The 22,500-nt window shown below is 48.9% G+C and overlaps 1 protein-coding gene across 1 annotated transcript in view; it reads right to left on the bottom strand.

Moving 5' to 3' along the window:
* grid2 (glutamate receptor, ionotropic, delta 2) overlaps positions 1 to 22,500 on the bottom strand; it is a 239,552-nt gene that overhangs the window by 37,307 nt on the left and 179,745 nt on the right. The window contains exons 9-11 of the mRNA XM_084690482.1: positions 20,465 to 20,566; positions 16,640 to 16,837; positions 9,703 to 10,015 (exon numbers count right to left, since the gene is read on the bottom strand). Coding sequence (XP_084546608.1) covers positions 9,703 to 10,015; positions 16,640 to 16,837; positions 20,465 to 20,566 — 613 coding nt within the window. The remainder of the gene's footprint in view (positions 1 to 9,702; positions 10,016 to 16,639; positions 16,838 to 20,464; positions 20,567 to 22,500) is intronic.

Genomic DNA, 22,500 nt, shown 5'->3' on the forward strand with positions numbered 1-22,500 from the left:
AGAGAGAGTAATTGTCTGTCACCAGCTAAACGACTTCTGTCAGCCTGTCATCGAAACGGAACAGGGGCAAATGGTTTCCGTGACAACTGTGTTTGCGTTCTGCACGTGTGCAACGGAAACACGTCAGTGTACATGTACGTCGAACTGAACGACCTTCCGTTTTTGAAACAACAACGCAGTCGCAGGAAGTGGGAGGTGTCACAACAGGAAGTGGGAGGTGTCACTACAGGAAGTGGGAGGTGTCACAACCGGAAGTGGGAGGTGTCACAACCGGAAGTGGGAGGTGTCACAACCGGAAGTGGGAGGTGTCACAACTGGAAGTGGGAGGTGTCACAACAGGAAGTGTGGGGGGGTCACAACTGGAAGTGGGAGGTGTCACAACAGGAAGTGGGAGGTGTCACAACAGGAAGTTAGCCTACAGGAAGTTAAACTAAATCTTTCCACCTCCTTCAGAGCTAAAAATTGTTCTTCCTTTTGAGAGCTCTTACTCGTTGCATGTTTATATATTCATTTCTATATTAATGTACTTATTCATATGCCCGTTGCCCGGGCAATAAATAACCGTGCAAAAATCATGTGGGTTGTGTCATGGTGAGGGATTGTGTGTGTTTGTCTGTGTGCGCTTGAGTGAAAGCGTGTACGTGTGCTTGTGTGTGTGTACTTTAATGTGAGTGTGTGTGTATGTGCATTTGAGTGTGTGTCTGTGTCTGTATGAGTGAGTGTGTGTGTGTGGTGTGTCACCTTCGTTCTGGTGGCAGTGTGTCGAGTATGTGGCTGCTAGTTATTCAAGCCATCAGGTCTCCCATTATGACGCTGGCTGGCAAATAATGCTGGCGATTTGCATCCAGTTTAGGCTTTGAAGACAGGCAATGGTTCCCCTCTCTATCTCTCTACACAGCCAGCATTCAACCTTCCTCACCGGTTAATCATCAAAATGGAATGAAAAAATAAATAAAGATGGAGGGATGCCCACATGGAGGAGAAAACAGGAGGAAATAGAGAAGGACGAGGGGAGGGGCAGAGGGTATAAGCAGGAGGGGAGGAGAGGAGGAGGAGTGGAGGAGGAGAGGAGGAGGAGAGGAGGAGAGGAGGAGGAGAGGAGAGTACTGATGGTAGATACCATGGGTAGAAACAGGACACACATTTCTGTTCACACACTCTCTCTCTCTCTCTCTCTCTCTGTCACTCTCTCTCTCTCTCTCTCTCTCTCTCTCAGACAGAGAGAGAGAGATGCCCGGGTTGTTAAACCCAACAGCCCCCATCTCCCCAGGAGCCTCCCCAGGTGTCAGGGAGACAGGAAATGGTGCGTGTGTGGTCTGGAGACAGGAAGTGAGGTGTGTGTGGTTGGACACGCAGTCACTTGCTCACTGCTCCCTCGTTCGACCAGAAGCCATTCTAGACGTCCTGCACAACAAACAATCTTCTAAAGATAAACTGTTTTGAAGAGATGCTATCTGGAACAAATCTATTAGAGAGCCATACCACAGCTTCCTCCGATGTTGCTGTGTGTGTGTGTGTGTGTGTGTGTGCGTGTCTCTCACACACACAGTCACACACACAAAAACAAACAAAGACGCACACATGAAAGCAAAATACACACGCACACACACACACACACACACACACACACATAGCCAGAGAAAACATAACAACATCAAATCAGCTCCATCTAATTGAATGTGACCCTCATTTCAGCCTAGTTTACTACAAGAGCCACATTGCACTCTAGGACAGAGGATCTGGTAGAACAACAATCCCAAAAGGAATCAAGACTTATCGATTCATGTTGTTCTCATTTTCGAGGAGCCACTCAGAGAAAAAATTCCAGAGAGTTCATTTTAAACATGACCAACGAGACTTTGAGGGCACTTGTTTTGAGAGCTCGGCCGGCACGTTGAGAGCAGGAGTCCGACCGACTGAACTAACGACGAGCTGAACGTTGACAACTACAGAAATAAAACTCGAAACGATTCCTTTCTCTCGACGGGGGAACAATTCCCCTCTGAGGCCTGTGAACATGGTTCTCCTTCACAAAAGGAGAACAAATCATGAGACTGAAATTCAAATTATTCCCCCTCTCAGCCCCTAAGCCCACAGCCCTGGCTCACAGATAGGGCTCCCGCAAAGCCCTCTGGGAAAGATCTCTGGACTTGCCGGACAAAGTTAGAAAGTCAAGTTTAACAGTGTTTAACATATCAGAAAAAAGAAGGGATTTATATATTATATATTTAGTATAATCTGTATAAAGCTGTTCCCCAGGATGTGAATGTAGCTGTAGAAGGAGCCAGCTGGACGTGGTTTCTCTGGGACAGCGCTCTCTCTCCTCCTCTCAGAAGGGCTGATGAAGCACGTCCTGCTATTGGAGGTTTGCAAAGCTTCCTTCCTGTTCTTCACTTCCATCTACTTGCACAGGCTTCAGTCTCTGGTCCCAAGACACACACACACACACTTCTACATCCCTTATCTACCATGCAGTCACCAGTCTGAATGAACACCTATTAACCTGCTACACCCTGACTCTGCCTTAACACACACACACGCACACACACACACACACACACACACACACACACACACACACACACACACACACACACACACAGCTGCATCATCACTTGTGAACAGGTCCCCGGGTGAAACCCCTTCATGGAAGGTGGGAGGAGAGATTTTGTTCCTCTATAGAATGTTGGTGGGATCCAAAGCGGAGCAACTCTTACTTGGACACGTGTGAGTGTGGAGGTTAGAGATAACCTCCATCGGAAAAATAAATACAAATCTTAGTATAAATAAATAAAACAGGCATCTGAATAATAGTGAGGGAAAAAAGACTGATTTTCCCCTTTTCTACTACCTCAGCAGAATCCAACCCTCTCCCCTCCATCTTCTCCTCCCTCTCTCTCCCTCCCTTCTCTCTCTGCCCCTCCCTCTCTCCCTTCCTCTTTCCCTCCCTCCCTCTCTCTCTCCACCCTTTCCTCCGTGCGGTCGAAAGAGAAAATATATAAAAATATCACACAGTCAGCGAATCTGTTGAGTTTATTTACTTCTCTCTGTTTTCCCTCTATCCTGGGATCAATAGTCTTAGGATGAGTCCTGCGCTCCAACAATGCGAACAGCAAGCAGCTTTTCAAAGCCGTTAACCTGAAAAGGAGGCCCAGCCATGCATGCCATTAAACTATGAAAACACACTTGAAGGTGCCAGGAATACAATACATGCATGGGAGATGTGGTTACTTTACACTGTGTCTGGTAGCTGAGATGTTACTTTACACTGTGTCTGGTAGCTGAGATGTGGTTACTTTACACTGTGTCTGGTAGCTGAGATGTTACTTTACACTGTGTCTAGTAGCTGAGATGTGGTTACTTTACACTGTGTCTGGTAGCTGAGATGTTACTTTACACTGTGTCTAGTAGCTGAGATGTGGTTACTTTACACTGTGTCTGGTAGCTGAGATGTGGTTACTTTACACTGTGTCTGGTAGCTGAGATGTGGTTACTTTACACTGTGCCTGGTAGCTGATATGTTACTTTACACTGTGTCTGGTAGCTGAGATGTGGTTACTTTACACTGTGCCTGGTAGCTGATATGTTACTTTACACTGTGTCTGGTAGCTGAGATGTGGTTACTTTACACTGTGTCTGGTAGCTGAGATGTGGTTACTTTACACTGTGTCTGGTAGCTGAGATGTGGTTACTTTACACTGTGTCTGGTAGCTGAGATGTGGTTACTTTACACTGTGTCTGGTAGCTGAGATGTGGTTACTTTACACTGTGTCTGGTAGCTGATATGTTACTTTACACTGTGTCTGGTAGCTGATATGTTACTTTACACTGTGTCTGGTAGCTGAGATGTGGTTACTTTACACTGTGTCTGGTAGCTGAGATGTGGTTACTTTACACTGTGTCTGGTAGCTGATATGTTACTTTACACTGTGTCTGGTAGCTGAGATGTGGTTACTTTACACTGTGTCTGGTAGCTGAGACGTGGTTACTTTACACTGTGTCTGGTAGCTGAGACGTGGTTACTTTACACTGTGTCTGGTAGCTGAGACGTGGTTACTTAACACTGTCTGGTAGCTGGAATACTGTCTCTTTCTCCTCAGGGTCAAAAGGAAGTTACCTATATAGGCTGCATCTAATTGGATGCCAGAAAGGAAGTCAGGCCACGTATCTGCTTCAGTTGTCAAACACACCAGTCTGCTTCCTGTCAGCACCGTCCATGTGCATTACGCGATGTCAGTATCCATCTCCCCCTTGCTGTGTTGTCCAAGAGGTTGTCGGGGTGGGTTGTCGGGGTGGGTTGTCGGGGTGGGTTGTCGGGGTGGGTTGTCGGGGTGGGTTGTCGGGGTGGGTTGTCGGGGTGGGTTGTCGGGGTGGGTTGTCGGGGTGGGTTGTCGGGGTGGGTTGTCGGGGTGGGTTGTCGGGGTGAGTTGTCGGGGCGTTTGCAGGGTCCGAGGTGTTTCTCATTGTTGCATCATAATGAGGCATGAGTCTGCTGGGGCTGTCAGTGGTGTTCTAAGTGTTGATCTGACCATGGCAGGAAGGTAACAAGGTGAGAGTGTGGCACGCACATAGTCTAACACATAGTCTGACACATAGTCTAACACTCAGGTTCAAGTCCTGCCTGCCTTCCTGCCTGCCTGTCTGCCTGTCTGTCTGCCTGTGTACCTAACTGTCTGTCTGCCTGCCTGCCTGCCTGCCTGCCTGCCTGCCTGCCTGCCTGCCTGCCTGCCTGCCTGCCTGCCTGTCTGTCTGTCTGTCTGTCTGTCTGTCTGTCTGCCTGTGTACCTAACTGTCTGTCTGTGTCCCCCTAACCAGGACAGCTGGTTCTACCTTCAGGATACAGCTCTGCTCTCTGTCCCTGACACAGTGTGTGTGTGTGTGTGTGTGTAAAGGTGTGTGTACGTGTCAATGTGCAGCCGGCTGACAATCGTTGGCTGCTTGAGTTTCATTCCAGGTTGTCATTGTTGTATGGTTTTCTCAATGTTTTATTCATCTGTGTGGAGTGATGACAGTGCAGCTCTCTCTCTCTCTCTCTCTCTCTCTCTCTCTCTCTCTCTCTCTCTCTCTCTCTTTTACTCCCTCCACCCACGCTCTCTCTCCCTCCCAACATTTCCTGACTGGGTAGAGAAGGCCATGATGAAATCTTGTAGGATATTGTATGTGTATGGCCATGTATCACCATCTAGATATCTCTATCTGACTGGGTCTGTCAGGGTGTGTTTTTCTGTGTGTGTGGGACTGTGCGTGTGTGTGTGTGTGTGTGCGCGTGTGTGTGCGTGTGTGTGTGTGTGTGTGTGTGCGTGTGTGCGTGTGTGTGTGTGTGGGGAGGGTATTGGTAGGGGGGCCTTTCTCACACATGAAATTGGAACAGAGAACTGAAAACAACACCTTGATTCTATTTGTGTGGCCAATTCAATTACCAGTCTGATTCCTCAGGATCAGACTGAGGCAAATCAGATATAATTTCCTCCTTTAGTTAAATTGAAATGCTTAATTGCATCTGTGACTCAGATACCGTCTCTCTCTCTCTCTCTCTCTCTCTCTCTCTCTCTCTCTCTCTCTCTCTCTCTCTCTCTCTCTCTCTCTCTCTCTCTCTCTCTCTCTCTCTCTCTCTCTCTCTCTCTCTCTCTCTCTCTCTCTCTCTCTCTCTCTCTCGCTGTGTCTCTCTCTCCTAGTTAGTGGAATAGATTGGAGATTATGAAGTTCAAACTTCTGTTTCAACAGTTATCATTACACAGAATTTGTATGATCCGACATGAATGAGTCTAACTCACAAAGACCCACAAATCTTGTGAACGTGCTTGATAAACCCGCAACACTTCTCGACTCCATCAGGTGTGTCTGATGAAAGTCTCCTCAAAGCCCACTGCCAAAAACTACCGTCCTCTTCACAAGCAGCTCCCCCCACCCAGTCCTAAATCAAGTGCACCTTAAGATTGTGTTGGACCATGCATGCTAGCATGTGATCATGTGATCAAGAGAGAGAGATAAACAAACACAAGAAAAACTTCTGTTTTTGACGTCTTAACAAATGAGTCTCAACCTTGGGTCAGAGTTGGACTCCTCCGGACAGGAAGTGATTATGATGAGTTTCCCCCCCCGGGACCCCGTCGCCATGGCAGCGACACTCCAATTAGCGGAGACAAATAAGACGTCAGGTTGGAGAGTGGTTCTGGTGACAGGTGTGTTAGATCTTTCTGACCCAGAGTGTCATGGTCTAGACTGGGCATGGTGGGAGCCAGCACACACACACACACACACAGTCTCAAATCCGTTCAGACAGACTGCGCTTCCCAAGAGCATTCTGGGAAATTCTGTGTGCGTGAAAGTGTAAGTGTGTATCAATAAGTGTGTGTGTGAGAGTGTGTGTCTGTGAGTTTGTGTGTGTTGAAGGGTGTCTGTGAGTGTGTGAGAGAGTGTGTGCTTGTGTGTGTGTGTGCAGCATGCGATATGTCAATCGTGATTATTCCTTCAGACAGGGGGCAGGGTGGGCAAGACAGCCTTGGCTAGGATCAGACTCATTTGAGGAGAGAGGGGCTGGTATTCTGGTAATCTCTCCCTCTCTCTCTCTCTATCTCTCTCTCTCTCTCTCTCTCTCTCTCTCTCTCTCTCTCTCTCTCTCTCTCTCTCTCTCTCTCTCTCTCTCTCTCTCTCTCTGAGTTTCTTCTCTCTGTCTGTACGTATCTTTCTATATATTTTTCTCTGTCTCTCTCTCTTCTCCATGCCTCTAGTCCCTGATCTCTCTGCCCCCTCCCCCTCCTCCTCCTCCTCCTCACAGACAGCTGCCAAGACTCCACCCAGAGATGGGGTTCAGCTAGCTGCTGGTGCAGCAGACCAGGTGTGCAGTCCCATGCATAGGAAACAAGCTGAGACCAGACAGAGGACTTTCTCATTTGTTTCAGGGACGGACCCTTGTTCAGCTTTTATGAGACGGATACTGCAACATCGCTTTACTGATTCCTCTCTTTCTCCCTCTCTCTCACCTTCTCTCTCTCCCCTTCTCTCTGTTTCTTTCTGCTCTTTCCTGGGTTGTGTGTGTATGTGTGTACCCCGCCTGGCCAGGGCTCCTCAGATTAGGGGTTCTAATAGCAGGAAGGCTCAAGCAAGTGTCAGGCTCTAGGGCCCTGTGTGTCGGAGATAAGGGCCCCCTACCCCCCTCCAGCCCCCGTACCCCTCTCCAGCCCCCATCCAGCCCCCGCACACCAGCCCTCAAATCTGGTTAGGACCATTCACCATCCCAGACTCTCTCAGACCCAAAGGGAGGGAGGGAGAGATGGAGGGATGGAGGGATGAGCCTTGTAGAATCACATCCAGCACTACTGAAGAAAGGAGTGGGTGAGGAGGATGAGAGGGAGGGGTGGAGGGGTGGAGGGGTGGAGGGGCAGAGGGGCGGAGGGGTGGAAGGGTGGAGCGGTGGAGGGGTGGAGGGGTGGAAGCTTTTAGGCTCACAGCAGCACAACTGAGCCCAGAAAAGAGGAGGATGGAGTGGGTTGGGAGAGGGAGGTGTGTGTGTACGGATGGAGTGAAAGTAAAAAAAAATTGTGCGTGCACATTAGTGTGTGTGTGTCGTGCTAAAGTACAAATCGCAGCATGCATCAGTACAAATGCCAGCATGTTGTTGCAATGTTTCTATCATAATAAGCTGTTGGGCTTGTGTGAAAACACATAACTGTGTGTGTGTGTGTGTGTGTGTGTGTGTGTGTGTGTGTGTGTGTGTGTGTGTGTGTGTGTGTGCCCAGTGTCCCAGTGAGTCTGTGCTAATTGAGAGACAGAAGAAGTAGCTCCATGCTGACATCTCCACTGAACACTGAATAGTCTCTTATGGCCCCCCCCCCCACACACACACCCACCCACACACACACATAAACACACATAAACACACACAGATAAATACACACACAAGCACAAACAAACACACACACAGCTCTTCCTCTGACAACATTATTAATGAAGGAGTCAAGAGACAATGAAAGGCAAGTTCTACATTTCTCTCTCTCTCTCTCGCTCTCTCTCTCTCTCTCTCTCTCTCTCTCTCTCTCTCTCTCTCTCTCTCTCTCTCTCTCTCTCTCCCTCCCTCCCTCCCTCCCTCCCTCCCTCCCTCCCTCCCTCCCTCCCTCCCTCCCTCCCTCCCTCCCTCCCTCCCTCCTCTCTCTCTCTCTCTCTCTCTCTCTCTCTCTCTCTCTCCCTCTCTCTTTCTCTCTCTCTGTCTGTATGTCCTTCGCTCCCTCGTTTCTCTCTATCTCTCTTTATCTCTCTATCTCTCTATATCTCATTTCCTCACTAGCTGGATATTGTTTCTAAGATCTGTAGATCTGAAATCAACACACACACGGGACCCACCTACACACATGCATCAAATCATGGCCATTTTCACATGAACTTGTTTAACATCACCAGTTTAAGATCCCTTATAAAGTCAAATAAATATAATTACATTTCGTTTTTTTACAGTTTCTTGGTCGACTAATAAATGTTTATGATCCCAAACACTCATGAATATTTGTGTGCACTACAAAGCTTCTCAAATCAAACTTACAGGGATTACATAACGTCTATCCTGCCTCAGTGACACGGGTGAAGTCAGAAATGAAAACGACATCCTAAACTCTTTCATGCGTGGTAAGGAACGTAGTCCTTTGTAATGTGGAGAAAAGAACTCAGATTTGAACAAGGTTTTCACTAGAGAATACAAAACCAGTCTACCTCGAACATAACATTTTTGCCTTTCCTAAAACAGCTGGGACACAACATTTCTAAAAATAGCAACGGACAATTATTTTGACAACTTCTTTTTAATTCGTTTTTTTTATGTATGTGATTTGTGACGGCATTGGCACAATTCATTTGTCAGGATATTTGACTCACATCTCCCCACCAACATCCTCAAAATGTGTTTGGAGTCATGTGGCTCACATACCTTTAAAGATAGTTATTTTGAGGGAGAGCAAAAATATGTTGCAGTGTGTGACAAAAGAACAGTGCTGCTTTTCACGCAGTGTGTGTGTGTGTGTGTGTGTGAGAGAGAGTGAGTGTGTGTTCCTTTCTCTCTCTCTTTCTCTTCTCTACCCAAGTTTTCTTTCTCTCTTCCTCAACCCCAGAGGGAAGAGTTTTGCTCTGACCTTTGAGAGGCAGCTGGAGGCAGTAAGAGGCAGCTGGAGGCAGTAAGAGGCAGCTGGAGGCAGTAAGAGGCAGCTGGAGGCAGTAAGAGGCAGCTGGATTCAGGCTCCACCAGCGCATTCCATTTCATCTCTCTATCTCTCCCTCTTCTCTTACATCCCTGCCCTCCCTCTCCTTCTGCCCCTGCCTGCCTTTATCTGCTCAGACAGCCTGCCTGCCTACCCGCCTGCTTGCCTGCCCGCCCGCCTCCCTGCCTGCTTGTCTGTCTGTCTGTCTGTCTTCCTGTCTGTCTGCCTGTCTGTCTGTCTGTCTCCTTGTCTGAAAATCTTTCTTCTTTCTTTTACCTCCCACCATCCATCCCCCCCTTCTCCAATTAGAGGATCCCTCCCTCCCTCCCTCCCTCCCTCCCTCCCTCCCTCCCTCCCTCCCTCCCTCCCTCCCTCCCTCCCTCCCTCCCTCCCTCCCTCCCTCCCTCCCTCCCTCCCTCCCTCCCTCCCTCCCTCCCTCCCTCCCTCCCTCCCTCCCTCCCTCCCTCCCTCCCTCCCTCCCTCCCTCCCTCCTCCCCTCCCCTCTCTTTCCACTCACCCTGCTGGACGAAGGAGCCGTAAACGAACCACATGGAGTTGTAGAGCGTGGTGGAGGTCATGGCTCCCAGGGGCAGGCGCGGGGGGTTGAGCCAGTTGAGCAGGTACACCAGCACGCCCACCAGCAGCACCGTGCCCGCGATGCACGCCCACAGGGACAGGTCGAAGGGCGCCAGGCAGGCAAACATGTCCACCGTGTGCTCCGCCTTCCTCAGCAGCACCCCCACAGAATAGTCCATGTAGCGGGACGTGAAGTCAACCGCACCCTCGCGCTCCGGGGTGATGGTCAGGGCCGAGAGACCCACGTCAGCGCGCTGGGGGAGGAGGGAGAGAGGGGAGGGGAGGGAGGGAGAGAGTTCTGAGTATTACTGGGAGTTTTTCTTAGTCTTCCTTGAGGGTTTCGGTTGGTTGAGGTGCAGTTCTATGGGTGTTTCTGAGCCCTCTGTGACACTTGTAAGAAAGAAAATAACAATATGAGAGGGAGAGAAACACACACACACACTTTTCAGAATGTAGATGTCCATTTCAGTGGTTGAACACGTCAACAGAGGGCACATCTGGCCCACGTCTTTGTTGGCCCTTGATTACATTAATCTCTCCTGGCATATCAGACACACACATGCACACACACTTACACACAGGAACACCCTAATGTGCCCTTCTAAGATAATTAACAAACTATTGTCTCTCTTTCATTTATCTAATGTTGTAAGTGTCAACAGTAATCTAGCGCTTTGTGAGAGTGTGTGTGTGTGCATGTTGGTGTATGTCTATGTTTGTGTGTGTGCGGGCACAAATGTGTGTATGCAAGCTGGAATGTGCCTGTGTGTGCTTGTGCGTGCGCATACGTGTGTGTGTGTGTGGTGTAATGCTTCCCTCTGAAGCAGAGTGTGTGGTGTTTTGCATGGAGATGGGTATCTGTGAGGATGAGTCACAGAACTCGCTGGCGTGGGCGACTACGCTCATCGACAGGAAATAGAACCTGGAATCAACAGGAAGGCAGAGGGGAAACTCAAGGCCAGCCAGCCAATCAGCATTCCGAATTAGAATCCTGAGATGTGTCTCCTTTCATCAGCGGAGATATTATCTATCTTTGAGTGTGTGTGTGTGTGTGCATAAATTAGAGAGGAGAGAGAGAGAGAGAGAGACAGAGAGAGAGAGAGAGAGAGAGAGGGAGAGAGAGAGAGGGAGAGAGAGATAGAGAGAGGGAGAGAGAGAGAGAGAGAGAGAGAGAGAGAGAGAGAGAGAGAGAGAGAGAGAGCGAAAAGAGACAGAAAACAGGGTCAAACATCCGCTGGGCTATTATCCTCCTACATTCATCTGAAGATGACTTCATTGTGTGTGTGTGTGTGGTGTGTGTGTGGTGTGTGTGTGGTGTGTGTAGGTGTGTTCATTTAGCGAGTTCTGACTGATGTCAGCACCACTTGCTTTCTATACCTGAAGAATCTTGGCCATAGCTGTCTGACAGGAGACACACACACACACATATCAGTTTTACTATCCTATCGAGGACAGACAATTCAATCACATTCAAAATTGTATTGAATCAAATTCAATACTGGTGGGTGAGGGAGGGGGAATTTCTGCCTCCTCACTAGCGCTAGGCGACAAAACGATTTGAGGTGCGTTTGACCAAATATCCAAACGTTCAAACCAGGCGCGGAGCCAGAATAATACTTATTGGTATGCCTAGAAAAATATGGCATATTTTCAGTTTTTTTTTCTTATTTACTTTGCGACCCACTGTGAGATTGGGATAATCAGCACGGGACCCCCCCCCCCCCCCTACTACTTTGGTGTACTATTGTTGTGACTGTGTTTGATAATTTAGTTTGTTTCGTTCATTCATAATGTCAATCATAATAGTTTTGTAAGGGAAATAGGGTTGCAGTTGTTAAGGTTAAGACACTAAGGCACTTCAGGCAGCTAATGCTGAGGAAACACTATACGATTTTTTTAATCTTATGAAAATGTTATTGTGAGAGACCACAAACATGAGGACAAAAAATCCTAGATTTAGCTGTTTTGCTCCTACAGTGTGTGGTCACTCTTAACACACCTCACACCAAGGGGAACATCTGATCAAATCTGCGGAACCATCAAGATAATCGGGACATATGTTACCTAGGATTGTTGTAAGGGCCAAAATCAGCCCGATTATCCTGTGGTGTGTCCTTAGCATAAGGGCTCCTTTCTTGTCTGAAAAACGGAGCGAGAGCAAGTGCTTGTGAGAAATGGAGAGTCGAGATCTGAGAGAGTGAAGACAGGTAGCCAGATTGAAGAGCTAGTATGTACCCCTGTATGACGACAAATAAAAAGTATAAAACATCTGCTCGCCTGGAAGACATTGTGTCCAATTGTGCAACACTTAGAACAAATTGGGTCTGTGCCTACCCAGGCCTACCCAGTGCTACGCCCCTGGTTCAAACATGACTTTCCGCGACTACCTTTACATAAAATAAAAAAAGATTAGGAATGCAGCGGTGCCTCCAAAATGGCCGCCATTATGGCTGAGGATCCCCTTGCCGCTCTAGACAGACCCAAACAGACGCTGGCAGTTAGAAAACCAAACTCTCAGAGACGGTCTGATCCTACTGGGTCCTCCAGCTGGTGACAAGCCGCAGAATCAGGAGCCAACGTTCAGTCAGAATCCCCGGCTTGTCTCTGTCTACTGAGCGCGTGCAGAGCAAACTGAGAGCTTGTGGGAGTTTGCACACGTCACGTAGAACAGTGTGTCTGTGCTTTTGTGGGCAACACACACACACACAAACGACACACACACATAGAGAAGACACACATGCACGCGCAATGAAGCCACAGCTGATTAAATCTGCTCATTTCACGGTCTGCTGAGGTGACAAAATGCTTAAACGGCAGAAAAGCATATGAGGACCAGACAGACACCAACACCCCAACTGGTGTGTGTGTGTGGATGGGTGTGTGTGTGGATGGGTGTGTGTGTGTGTGTGGATGGGTATGTGTGTGTGCGGATAGGTGTGTGTGTGGGTATATGGATGTGTGTGTGTGGAGGGGTGTGTGTGTGTGTGGATAGGTGTGTGTGTGGGTATATGGACGTGTGTGTGTGGAGGGGTGTGTGTGTGTGTGGATAGGTGTGTGTGTGTGTGGATGGGTATGTGTGTGTGTGGATAGGTGTGTGTGTGGGTATATGGATGTGTGTGTGTGGAGGGGTGTGTGTGTGTGTGGATAGGTGTGTGTGTGGGTATATGGATGTGTGTGTGTGGAGGGGTGTGTGTGTGTGTGGATAGGTGTGTGTGTGGGTATATGGACGTGTGTGTGTGGATGGTTGTGTGTGTGTGTGGATAGGTGTGTGTGTGGGTATATGGACGTGTGTGTGTGGAGGGGTGTGTGTGTGTGTGGATAGGTGTGTGTGTGGGTATATGGACGTGTGTGTGTGGATGGTTGTGTGTGTGTGTGGATAGGTGTGCGTGTGGGTATATGGATGTGTGTGTGTGGATAGGTGTGTGTGTGGGTATATGGATGTGTGTGTGTGGATAGGTGTGTGTGTGTGTGGATAGGTGTGCGTGTGGGTATATGGATGTGTGTGTGTGGATAGGTGTGTGTGTGGGTATATGGATGTGTGTGTGTGGATAGGTGTGTGTGTGTGTGGATAGGTGTGCGTGTGGGTATATGGATGTGTGTGTGTGGATAGGTGTGTGTGTGGGTATATGGATGTGTGTGTGTGTGGATAGGTGTGTGTGTGGGTATATGGATGTGTGTGTGTGGATAGGTGTGTGTGTGGGTATATGGATGTGTGTGTGTGGATAGGTGTGTGTGTGTGTGGATAGGTGTGTGTGTGGGTATATGGATGTGTGTGTGTGGAGGGGTGTGTGTGGGTATATGGATGTGTGTGTGGAGGGGTGTGTGTGGTCAGGGCTAACCTCCCAGTTTGGTAACTCTGGCTGGAGCAGAGGGCACTATTGTGGAACCCAGATGTGTGCATGTCTGTTTGTGTGTAAGGGTGTGTACACATACCTGTGCTTTTCTGTGTCTCAGTCTCTCTCTGAGTGTGTGTGTGTGTGTGTGTGTCTCTAATGATCTGTGTGTGTGTGTGTGTTTGTGTGTGTGTGTCTCTAATGATCAGTGTAAGATGAACCTTGGGTGTTGGAGTCAGTGAGTAGTTTAATCCCCCTCCTCCCTCTCTCCTCAGGGGTCTTCATTCTCTGTCAATGTCACTCGCTCTTTAAACACCATTTAATTCTTGACATAATCACTGTACATCCAATGTATCTACATTTAATACTGTCAATCAATACTGACTTCATCTCAAATAAGGCGAGCTAATGTTAGGCAGTCTGTCAGTGCTGGTGTGTGTTAGGGTGTATAGTGTGTAACTGAAAGTGGTGTGCTCTAATGTATTCTTTCGTTCTATTGGCCACAATGTTGCCCCCTCCCTCCCTCCCCCCCCCCCTCTCCCCCCCCCTCTCTCCCCCCTCCCTCTGTGTCTGAGGGGGAGGGGAGAGCGGCTGGCGCAGAGAGGAACACACACTCCGGAGGGGGAAGTGAGGTCACCACTCACGGCGCGCTTGTAAAAGACGAGCGCCGGCTTGGACTCCTCGTCGCCGCGGGAACGCCGACGATAACAGACTCCATCTTTGAACCGGCGGAACACAAAGCCCCTCGGCAGAGTGACCGGCAGGAACGGACTTCAGGGCTGATAAGGACTCTGACGCCACCAGCAGGCATGGAGAGAGCCAGAGGCAAGCGTGAGAGCGTGATAGGAACAGTAAGTAATAGAAAAAGAGAGGTGTTTGTCACAACCCAGATGAAATGAAAACAGTGAGACTGATGTGAAGAAAGCCCAGAGAGGACCTCGTCGTATTTATATGTCAAGTACCTGAAGTAAAAAGAAAAGACCTTTTCCAGAGGGTACTTGAGTGAAAGGCAGTTGTGTGTGAGATTGGAGCCAGGTCAGAAACAGAACTGTTATGTGTTGAAAGATGAAAGCACAGAAGTGTCTGGGCCTCCTGCTGGAGTTGGGCTAACCCTGCAGCTAACAGCACGAGCTCTGTGTGTCACGTGGGGAAGACACACACACACACTCACACACACACTTACACTCTCAATCACACACACACACACACAGGTCCACAATAGCCCAACCACCCAGGTGATGAAACAGTTGAGAAGGTCCATTTGTGGGGAACACTACCTAAAGAGCGGGAAAATGGAAAAGCAGCAAGGGGTTGTGGGTAATGATCCTGAAAACACGTCTGCGACCTCAAGCTATTAGCAGAGGGCGTGCTGCGGAGTGTCCAGCACACACACAGGCAGACACACAAACAAACACACACACACCTACATACACACATGCATACGTATGCACACACACACATATACACACATGTACATACACACACACCCACACACACCGCTGTCTTTGTCGGTTTCAGCCGCGCTGCGTGAGGACGTGAACACACACTCCTCGCTGCCAGAGAGCGTTCTGGGAAGGGCAGCACAGAGGCTAGAAGGCAGTGAAGTGATACACTCCGACTTAATGTGCCAAACAAGCTTGCGTTTGAAGTTCAACAGTGAAGCTGTTGAAGCTGTCCACACGTCCACTCTGTGATGTTGTGGAAGTGGGGTGTCGGGGAGGTCTCATGACAGCCAAACTGCTTGAGACTGGAGGTGGAGATTTCTGATTCCTGAACCTGTCTGGAGCGGTGACTCAGTCAGCTAAAAGCCAGCGAGTCCTGATGCCACACACGCTGGACGTCACAAACGGTGACATGGAGCTGCTGTTGTACTGTCAGCCTGTACGAGGACTAGTGGTGGGCCGTTATCGGCGTTAACGTGCTGCGTTAACGTGCTGCGTTAACATGAGACTCTTATCGCGCGATAACAAAAATATCGCCGTTAAACTATTCTCAAAGTTGGGTTGGGAGCTGGGTCTGTACTATCCAAGCTATGATGACTTTCACCTGATATTTTAGCGCGGATGTATACCTAGAAGAATTGCACTGTAGGGTGCGAGAACGAGTCTTCGAACGTACGTGTATGCCTTGTGTATGAAATTACCACATCAAACGTGACGTTCTAACATGGATGCAGCTATGAAGCCGCCGGGTTTGCTTCGGGGAAAATTTATTTTTAAGAAGCTTCCCAATGGAAACCTCGACAAGACTAAGGTTGTTTGCACCTTGTGCAATGCAGAATTAGTTTACTGTACGAGTTCTTCCAGTCTCAAATACCACCTAAACGCAAAGCATCCCTTAGCTAATGTGGAAGATGCCTGGCCAAGCACCGATGTAGCGCAGGGGAAGAGTCGTCGTCAAACTACCATGTGTGAGTGCAACCGAGGCAAGCCCGTCAGCACAGCTCTATCAGCCAAAATTAATTCATTACTAACTGAATAAACAGTTACTAAACACAAGTACATCTTATTGAACATCATTTATTTTCATCACCAATTATCATAGTAGAACAGCTTTCTCAAGCAGTTTTGTGATGCATTTTGGAAACAGGAGATGAGCCCCTGGTCTAATGCTCCACCTGGCTTGAGAAACTCGTTCTCAAAGACTTACTATTAGTCATTATTTGGGTAGCACACATATTCTGAATGCCTTCGGCGGAATTCAAATGAGCCATTTTAATCTAAATTAATCTAGATTAATTCCAAGATTACAGTGAGATTAATCTAGATTAAAAAAAAAATTATGACCACCACTAACGAGGACAGACTGTTTTTATCTTGAATTGACCTGCGACCTTTTGATCCGCAAATGTCACACTGAACCACAACCATTACCCATAGAGATGCATTAGAAAGTGTTCTTGAATATTTTAAACTTTAAATGTTAAATGTTTTTTTAAGGTTACCGCCTCCATCAGTCAAAAACTACCCTGCTTGTTATGGAGATTCACATCAAACAGGACGTGATGTTGTGGCACTTCCTGCATAAACAGGAAGTGAAGCTCACCTTGAAAACAAGCTCTCCCATGAGGCCGTTCCAGGTACCGTCGGGCTGCAGGCTGCCGTACTTGTGGTCGGGCGTCACGTAGATCTCATACTTGAACCCCAGGTAGCTGGAGAGAGCGTCCAGAACGTCGATGGAGAACCCCTGGTACTTCTTGGGCTTGCCTAGAACGTTCTCCGACACCATCACAAAGGGCTCCTCCTGTTGTCAGGGAGAGGGGGAGGGAGAGGACGAGAGAGAGAGGGAGAAACAGATGGACGAGAGACAGAGAAAGGGAGAGGGGGAGAGAGGGAGAGAGGGAGAGGGGGAGAGAGAGGACGAGAGACATAGAGAGAAACAGATGGACGAGAGACAGAGAGAGAGAGAGGGAGAGAGGGAGAGGACGAGAGACAGAGAGAGAAAGAGACGGACGAGAGACAGAGAGAGGGAGAGAGGGAGAGAGGGGGAGGACGAGAGACAGAGAGAGAAACAGATGGATGAGAGACAGAGAGAGGAAAATGGGGAGAGAGGGAGAGAGGGAGAGAGGGAGAGAGGGAGGGGACGAGAGACAGAGGGAGAAACAGATGGACGAGAGACAGAGAAGAAATAGGGGGAGAGAGGGAGAGAGGGAGAGAGGGAGGGAGGGAGAGAGAGAGAAATTAATATCAGTCATGTCTCATAACAGCAGGTAGCCATCTTGCTAGGTGTCTTAGGCTTAAGCAATACTGTAGCCTACTTCCTCTCCTCCCCTCTCCTGTCCTCTCCTTCCTTCCCTTCCCTCCCCCCTCCTCTCCTCCCCTCTCCTTTCCTCCCCTCTCATCCCCTTTCCTCTCATCCCCTCCCCCCTCCTCTCCTCTCCTCTTTCCTTTCCTTTCCTCTCCCCTCCTCCCCCTCTCTCCTTCCCTCTTCTCCTTAATAAATCCCTATTGATGAGTGAAATGTTTCTGGGAATATGTCAGGTAGATGGATTGCAGCGAGTTTGTTATTGACTACACACAGCGTGCACATTAAGCCCATGCTTTCCAATCTCGGACGCCCCCCTCGCTCAATAAGCTATTAGCTAGAGAGTGGACATGCATGCCAACTCCCACTGTCGCCCACAGGCACTATCAGTCACAGAGCGGAGGCAGGACCTCCCCTTCACACACACACACACACACACACACACTCCTCTCTCTCTCTCTCTCTCTCTCTCTCTCTCTCTCTCTCTCTCTCTCTCTCTCTCTCTCTCTCTCTCTCTCTCTCTCTCTCTCTCTCTCTCTCTCTCTCTCTCTCTCTCTCTCTCTCGCTTGCTCTCGCTCACACACACTCTCACACACACTCTCACACACACTATCACACACACTCTCACACACACTCTCACACACACTATCACACACACTCTCACACACACACACCCCATTCCTAAGGGCAACAGACCCATGGGTCTTTGTTCTCCAGACTGTCAGCGATTTCTGCTCACTGTGATTCATGTTGCATTGATCACCTCCTCATTAGAACTCCATCCCTTTTGTACTTGAACACACAAACACACACACACACATGCACACACACACACACACACACACACACACACACACACACATGCAAGCACACACACAGGTTTGAAATCAGGTTGAGGCTGAGCTGTAGTGTGGAGTGAGAGGGGGAGATCAAGGAGGAGAGTGAGGGGGTGCACGTGTGCTTCTGTGGGAACAGACTCACTGTACACACAGCAAGAAACCTTGGACCGCCGTGCACGTGTGTGTGGTGTGTGTGTGTGTGTGTGTACCGGACGTGTGTGTGGTGTGTGTATACTGTATACAGTGTGTGAGTATTATTCTCACTGTATAAGGTTCAATCAAGGGCCAGAGTTAATGCAATTAGTTTAATTGCTTCCATGGTGAATGGGTTGGTGCCTAACCCTCTACATTGAGCTTGCCTTCCAGACTTTAAGTACATCTGAGTTTTAAAGAGGTTCTTTTACCAGCGTGGCTGTGTGGCTATATCGCACTTTATGGCTTCTTCATTACAAAATCTGAAATAGATTTTCAGGTTATGAACCATTTCCTCTGGGGCTGGTTGTAGAAAATACTGTATGTGCTCTTTGGGTCAAGACAACCAATCTGATGCTGTATATGTGAGGACAGCCAATCATGGCATAGGCAGACATTACGGCGCAAATCTATGGTCAATTGTGCCATTGTGATGAAACTTAAATTAGCACACAATATAACTATCAAACAATAACAATAACAAATATTTGATATAGAAAGGTGCTACTGAGGTCTTATTTGGTTACAATAAGACACAGATCTTAGTGAAAGAGCACAGGGTTGACAGTTAACACACACATACACAGTCTCAAGGGAATGGGGTTTAATTTGTCAATACTATTCTCTGGAATCAATAATCCCCTCCAGGTAAGGCAGGACAAACAGTAATGTGATCTTACCACTTCACTCAATTAGCAGATCAATAAACAGTATTCGACTCGGGTTAAGAGGTGTGTGTGTGTGTGTGTGGGTGTGTGTGTGTAAATGACTGTGTATAGTCCAGTCAAAAGTTTGGACACGTGTGTATCTGTGCTTTGTGTATAATGAATCCTTTCACTGTCGTTTTTCTCCACTTGTGTTGCTCTGAGTCAGTGTTTGGACCAGAGAGCTCTTTACAGAACCAAGCAAAGCACACAGCTGTTGATACAGCTTGTCAGTCACAATGATGCTGCAGACCCACAATGCAACACTGCAGCCAAGAACACTCGCACCTGCTCTCTCACTAGATCCACTACACCTGCCAGTCACCCAGGTACAGAGAAGAAAGGTGTACACACACACACACACAGTTACACACAAAAGAGAGAGGGAGGGAGAGAGAGAAATAGTGACTGCTGGAGAGAGAGAGACAGAGAGAGAGACACAGTGGAGGGAGAGAGAGAGAGAGAGACAGAAAGAGAGAGACAGAGGGAGAGAGACAGAGAGAGAGAGAGGCAGAAAGAGAGAGGGGGGAGGGAGAGAGACAGAGAGAGAGACAGAGAGAGAGAGACAGAAAGAGAGAGGGGGAGGGAGAGAGACAAAGAGAGAGAGAGAGGCAGAAAGAGAGAGGGGGGAGGGAGAGAGACAAAGAGAGAGAGAGGCAGAAAGAGAGAGGGGGGAGGGAGAGAGACAGAGAGAGAGAGAGGCAGAAAGAGAGAGGTGGAGGGAGAGAGACAGAGAGAGAGAGGCAGAAAGAGAGAGGGGGGAGGGAAGAAAGCATTCTTGTGCTCCATCTGTAGAGTGTCAGACTGAATGCAGCTGCCTTTATTGCTCTGCCTTGGGGACAAAATACACACACACACGCACACACACACGCACACACACATACAGACACGCACACACAGACACACACACATATTTCATGCACTTTCTTTGGAAAGAGAATAGCTGGGAAATGCACAGCATGAGTCAAAATCACAGAGAAATCAGGCAAGGAGAGAGAGAGATGGAGACAAAAATGGAGAAAAGAGAGACACTAGCAGAAAGAGAGGGAGAGAGAGACCCCCAGCCCTCTCATCCTCTCTTTCTTCCAGCCCAGACTTCAAAGCTGGAGACATGAAGAATTTAGTGTTCTGAATCTGTGAGGCACTCTGGGACTGAGTCAAACGGTGCTGGAGGGGAGACAGTGAGGAGGGGGGGGGAGCTGGGGGGGGAGGGGGGGGGAGGGGGGAGGAGGGGGCCTCAGGAATGACAAGCTCACATGAGAGTCATGCAGCAGCCCATGAGGGACAGAGAGAAGGATGGACACACACACACACCTGCGCACACACATGTACGCACACCCACCTACATGCAATCGATCAAAACGCAGCCACAAAATCACACACACACTCACCAGGATGGTTACCACCCTCAGGACCACGCCCCTCATGTTGTTCTCTAGCTTCCTGTCCGTCAGCGTTCCGTTCAGCCCGTGGACTGGGTCCCAGGTCGCCAGCTGCAACACAAACAGGAAGTGGAACTGTTAGCACATAGCCCTTAGCATGTAGCCAATACAGGAAGAGGGGGAGATGAAGGAGGAGAAAGTAATGGAGGAGGAAGAGGAGGAGAGAGGGAAGGAGAAAGCGGAGGAGGAGGTGGAGATAGTGGAGGTGCAGGAAGAGGAGGAGATGATGGAGGAGAAGGTAATGGAGGAGGAAGAGGAGGAGATGAAGAAAGAGGGTTCAGACCAGTGCTGGCCCCCTACTACTCCACACACTGAAATCATAGAGGAGGCCAGGAATAATATAATCCTCCTCTCAAACCCTCTTCAATCAGGAACAGGAAATCATAAAAGCAAAGAGCTCCCTTCATCCAGCGCTTCTCTCCCTCCATCCCTCCCTCTCTCTCTCTCTCTCTCTCGTTCCTACACATCTCCCTCTCCAATCTTGCAATTTAATTTCAAAAGCTATTTTCTCTCTCAATTTTTCCTCCCTCACTTTTACACCATATCCTTTTCTTTCACTCTTCATCCTTCCCTCTTTCCTCCTCTCTTTCTGATTCTCTTTCTCTCTTATGTTCGACACTTCAACTGAAGATCTGTGAGGTTGTGCGTGTGTGGTTGTGTGTGTGCAGCGCGTGTGTGTGTGTGCGCAGCGTGGTTGTTTGTGTATGAGTGTGTGTGCTAGACTGTGTTTAGGTTTGGGGAATTTAAAAAGGGACATTTTTCTACGAGCGTGGGGTGCTCTGCTCTGACTCTGCTCAAACTCTGCTCTGTGAAGTCTGTTCTCTGTTCCTGATCCATTATTAATGTCTGCCGGCAGGCTGTGCTGTAGAGCAAGAATCTGGGGCAGCACACTCGGCCTGCCAGCCAATCAGCTACTTCCTGTTCCTATGGCATGCTCCACAGAAGAAGAAACCCTCTTCCTTCCTGTCGGAATGCTGACCTCTAGTTCCAGGGACGTTTGTGTGTTGATGTTCCGTGTCTCGATGACACCGGCCTGACTCCACAGGGCTCTCTCTCCACCGCACAGATTGGCTCTGATAGGGGAGTCCGTCTTGATGAAGCGAGCACACTCTCTTTACAACAGGCTATCAATCTTGCTATTATGGGATGTTCGGCGTATTGGCAGCGTTGTCAGGGAGACCCACCCAGTGCAGATCATTAATTCAAAAAGGTTAAACAGACCCCAGACCTTCAATAGCGGACGCTCATTGATTTCCTGTCATGTGTTAGTACAGTAGTGTGTATGTGTGTGTGTGTGTGTGTGTGTGTGTGTGCGTGTGTGTATGATGCTGAACTTGATAGATCCAGTTCTAATGGACACGTGTCTAATGCACTCATCCAGATCCCTTATATGGTACTGTCTGTAGAGGAGCCGATAGGCCAGTAGGCCTGTAGCCCTGTAGGCCTGTAGCCCTGTAGGCCTGTAACCCTGTAGGCCTGTAGGCCTGTAGCCCTGTAGGCCTGTAGCCCTGTAGGCCTGTAACCCTGTAGCCCTGTAGCCCTGTAGGCCTGTAACCCAGTAGGCCTGTAACCCTGTAGGCCTGTAGCCCTGTAGGCCTGTAGCCCTGTAACCCTGTAGGCCTGCAACCCTGTAACCCTGTAGCCCTGTAGGCCTGTAGGCCTGTAGCCCTGTAGGCCTGTAGCCCTGTAGGCCTGTAACCCTGTAGGCCTGTAACCCTGTAGCCCTGTAGCCCTGTAGGCCTGTAACCCAGTAGGCCTGTAACCCTGTAGGCCTGTAGCCCTGTAGGCCTGTAGCCCTGTAACCCTGTAGGCCTGTAACCCTGTAACCCTGTAGCCCTGTAGCCCTGTAGGCCTGTAGGCCTGTAACCCTGTAGGCCTGTAGCCCTGTAGGCCTGTAGCCCTGTAGGCCTGTAACCCTGTAGGCCTGTAGCCCTGTAGCCCTGTAGGCCTGTAACCCTGTAGGCCTGTAGCCCTGTAACCCTGTA

This window comes from Hypomesus nipponensis, chromosome 24 (assembly GCF_054491055.1).
Source record: "Hypomesus nipponensis isolate SF chromosome 24, ASM5449105v1, whole genome shotgun sequence".
Lineage (NCBI taxonomy): Eukaryota > Metazoa > Chordata > Actinopteri > Osmeriformes > Osmeridae > Hypomesus > Hypomesus nipponensis.